Source organism: Cynara cardunculus, unplaced genomic scaffold (genome assembly GCF_001531365.2).
Source record: "Cynara cardunculus var. scolymus isolate 2C unplaced genomic scaffold, CcrdV1 Un_Scaffold_3732, whole genome shotgun sequence".
Taxonomy (NCBI): Eukaryota; Viridiplantae; Streptophyta; class Magnoliopsida; order Asterales; family Asteraceae; genus Cynara; species Cynara cardunculus.
In genome coordinates, this window is record NW_020201594.1 from 2,330 (window position 1) to 4,660 (window position 2,331).

Here is a 2,331-nt window from a genome sequence, read left to right on the forward strand (position 1 = left end):
CAAATGGATCGTCTCCTACATCTCGGTAAACCTCAAAATTCTCCATCCATTTCCAATTTCTCCGCCTTCAAGACATCCAGGTAAGGTTTAATTTGAATTTTAGTTTAGGTTTTTGGTTTTGCTTTGAAAACTTCCAATTTTAATTTACAGTTCTCCTCCACTGGTGTGTTTGCCTTTTTTCTTTTCTTTTGAATTTAGGTATCACATTTCGGTTTGCTTTAATATCTATAATGTACACAAATCGCTTGTTTATACAAAACATTTATTCTCCAGACCTTATCTCCAGAAGTGAAGTATGTACGTAAGCCAAGAAGGTTATATGTTGCCCTGATAAGGTTTCCAAGGCCACTCTCATCTACACCAAGAGAAGTCAAAAATTCTGTTTTTTCTTCTGAGGGGAGTTCGATTAGCTCTGGCTCCACCTGCAATTAACACCCTGTTAGTTGCATCCACTTGCTCTAAAACTTTGTTCAACTTTTAAAAAAGAATTTATATCAAGAACAAACAATATATGGTTTCAGTAAAAAATTACTAAAAAGGTTGTTTGTTAGTATACAACTAGCAACACATTTAGCATCCTCAGTTTTAATCATAGCCAAAAACATGACAGGTGTGATGATAATATGCACATTAACTCCTAAAGTAATTTGTGTTGCTACTCTCAATACAGGTGCCGAGATAGCTACTAACCCAGACTGTAACTCAGAAGCAAGTTTCATCACGTTTTCAACATGAGGATTACTTTCAGGTTTAGCTAAATCAGACTCTGCAACATTTGCCACATAAACCACAGGCTTCATCGTAAGTAAGCAGAGATGATGCATAGACTCCTTTTCAAACTCTGTTAAAGGCACTGATCGTGCGGGTTTTCCATCCATTAGTGCTTGTTGTATTCTTTCCAGGGCTGACTTTTCTGCCTCTTCCTGAAATTCAAAATATTGCAAACAATATCCAAGTTCAATAGCTTTCAGTACAACATGTTGAAAGAATAATTATTATTCAATGTGGAGCAGTTAAACAAGCTTTACCTTTACTTTGGTTTGTGAATTATTAGCTTTGCTCTTTTTGAGTTTCTCTATTCTTTTCTCGATCTGCATTTCTTGTACGATAATCAGTTCACCGTGTTATAGAATGCTACAACTATCTCATGTTACCATAGAATTTGTACACAAATTTCTGAGACAGAAGAAGCTTATGATATAGGACTGCCTTAAGTATACAACCACAGGAGCTGTAAAATTCCAAAAATAATTCCCAATAAGACCAGTAATAGCATATGTGTAACTACCAACTATCTACATCATTCATCCTTTACATCTTGGTTCTAAGTTTAGCTGCTGATGTGGTTGTTATACAGTTATGGGACCTGTCTAATATTCTGTATTGGCCACTGTATTAACAACGTTGATCTTTTGTTGTCTGGCTGGCTGGCAGTTGATGCATTGTCCTCACTGATCGATCATACACAATGATTGTTTAATCGCACAACAGGTTGGTATAAGTACCAGCAGGATCCATGCTCGCTGCCCAGTAGGAGTTGAAGGATTTCTTACAACAGGGTGGTATGTTCTGCCTTTTACTTATTTACTTTTGAGAAATTTCATTTGTTACGAAACGACCTATGGTTATTCAAAATTAGCTGCAATCTATATATGGCATAGTGTGAGAAGTTTTTCTTCTTTTTGTCGGGTTTTTGTTTCTCTTTAATTAGAAAAGAGATAATCGCTAATGCTTCACGTGCCATTCCTTGCTAATTGTAATTTGCATATTAGGAAGAACAATGTTCTATAATGCATAATTGCTACTAATTCTGATCAACATAAGATAAAAAGGATGCACAACAGTATCAGATTTCGTCAAGTGCAGTACTTTGAAAGATATTTTTTGTTTTTTGACTGCTTTTGCGTTTAAAGAAAAAAAGAATTATTTTGCATTCAACCTTTTGTGTCTATGGTTCTTCATTTCGGGACCTTCTAATCTTCCAATACTTTAAATTGGGAGATTGGACATCCTGATCCATCCAATTAGGCGCCCTTCAACTAAGTGAACAACTCATGATGAGGCCGGATTATAGGCCGTTCTCTCCATACAGCTAATGTCAGTAATCTGTATATTTGATTCGCTTATCCAAGATATATTGCAAATATTATCGGAGTATCCTGAATCTTGCTACGAGCATAATAAGCAAGGTGTTCTAAACGTCCGAGACATGCCCTAGAATGAAAGGCAAGCTCCCGATTTGCTGACACAGTATATGGTAATGAACTTCTCTTTCCATTGGGCTGGGAGAGGGGGTTCTCGAAACAAATTTCTAAGATGGATTTTCAAAAT

The 2,331-nt window shown here is 36.2% G+C and overlaps 1 protein-coding gene across 1 annotated transcript; it reads right to left on the minus strand.

Moving 5' to 3' along the window:
* Positions 1–494: 494 nt before the first annotated feature.
* LOC112503755 (ribosome-binding ATPase YchF-like) lies at positions 495–1,383 on the minus strand. The gene is made up of 2 exons (XM_025107750.1): positions 1,029–1,383; positions 495–923 (listed from the first exon to the last, which is right to left on the minus strand). Exons 1-2 carry the CDS (start codon positions 1,095–1,097, stop codon positions 495–497), a joined length of 498 nt encoding a protein of 165 aa, XP_024963518.1. The 5' UTR covers positions 1,098–1,383.
* Positions 1,384–2,331: the final 948 nt, after the last annotated feature.

What these genes read in the sequence shown, in the direction of transcription:
- LOC112503755 (XM_025107750.1), bottom strand. Translation starts at nt 1,097, where the DNA reads ATGCAGATCGAGAAAAGAATAGAGAAACTCAAAAAGAGCAAAGCTAAT. An exon ending in ATTCACAAACCAAAGTAAAG is followed by an intron (nt 924 to 1,028) that starts GTAAAGCTTGTT and finishes TTTGAATTTCAG; the next exon opens with GAAGAGGCAGAAAAGTCAGC.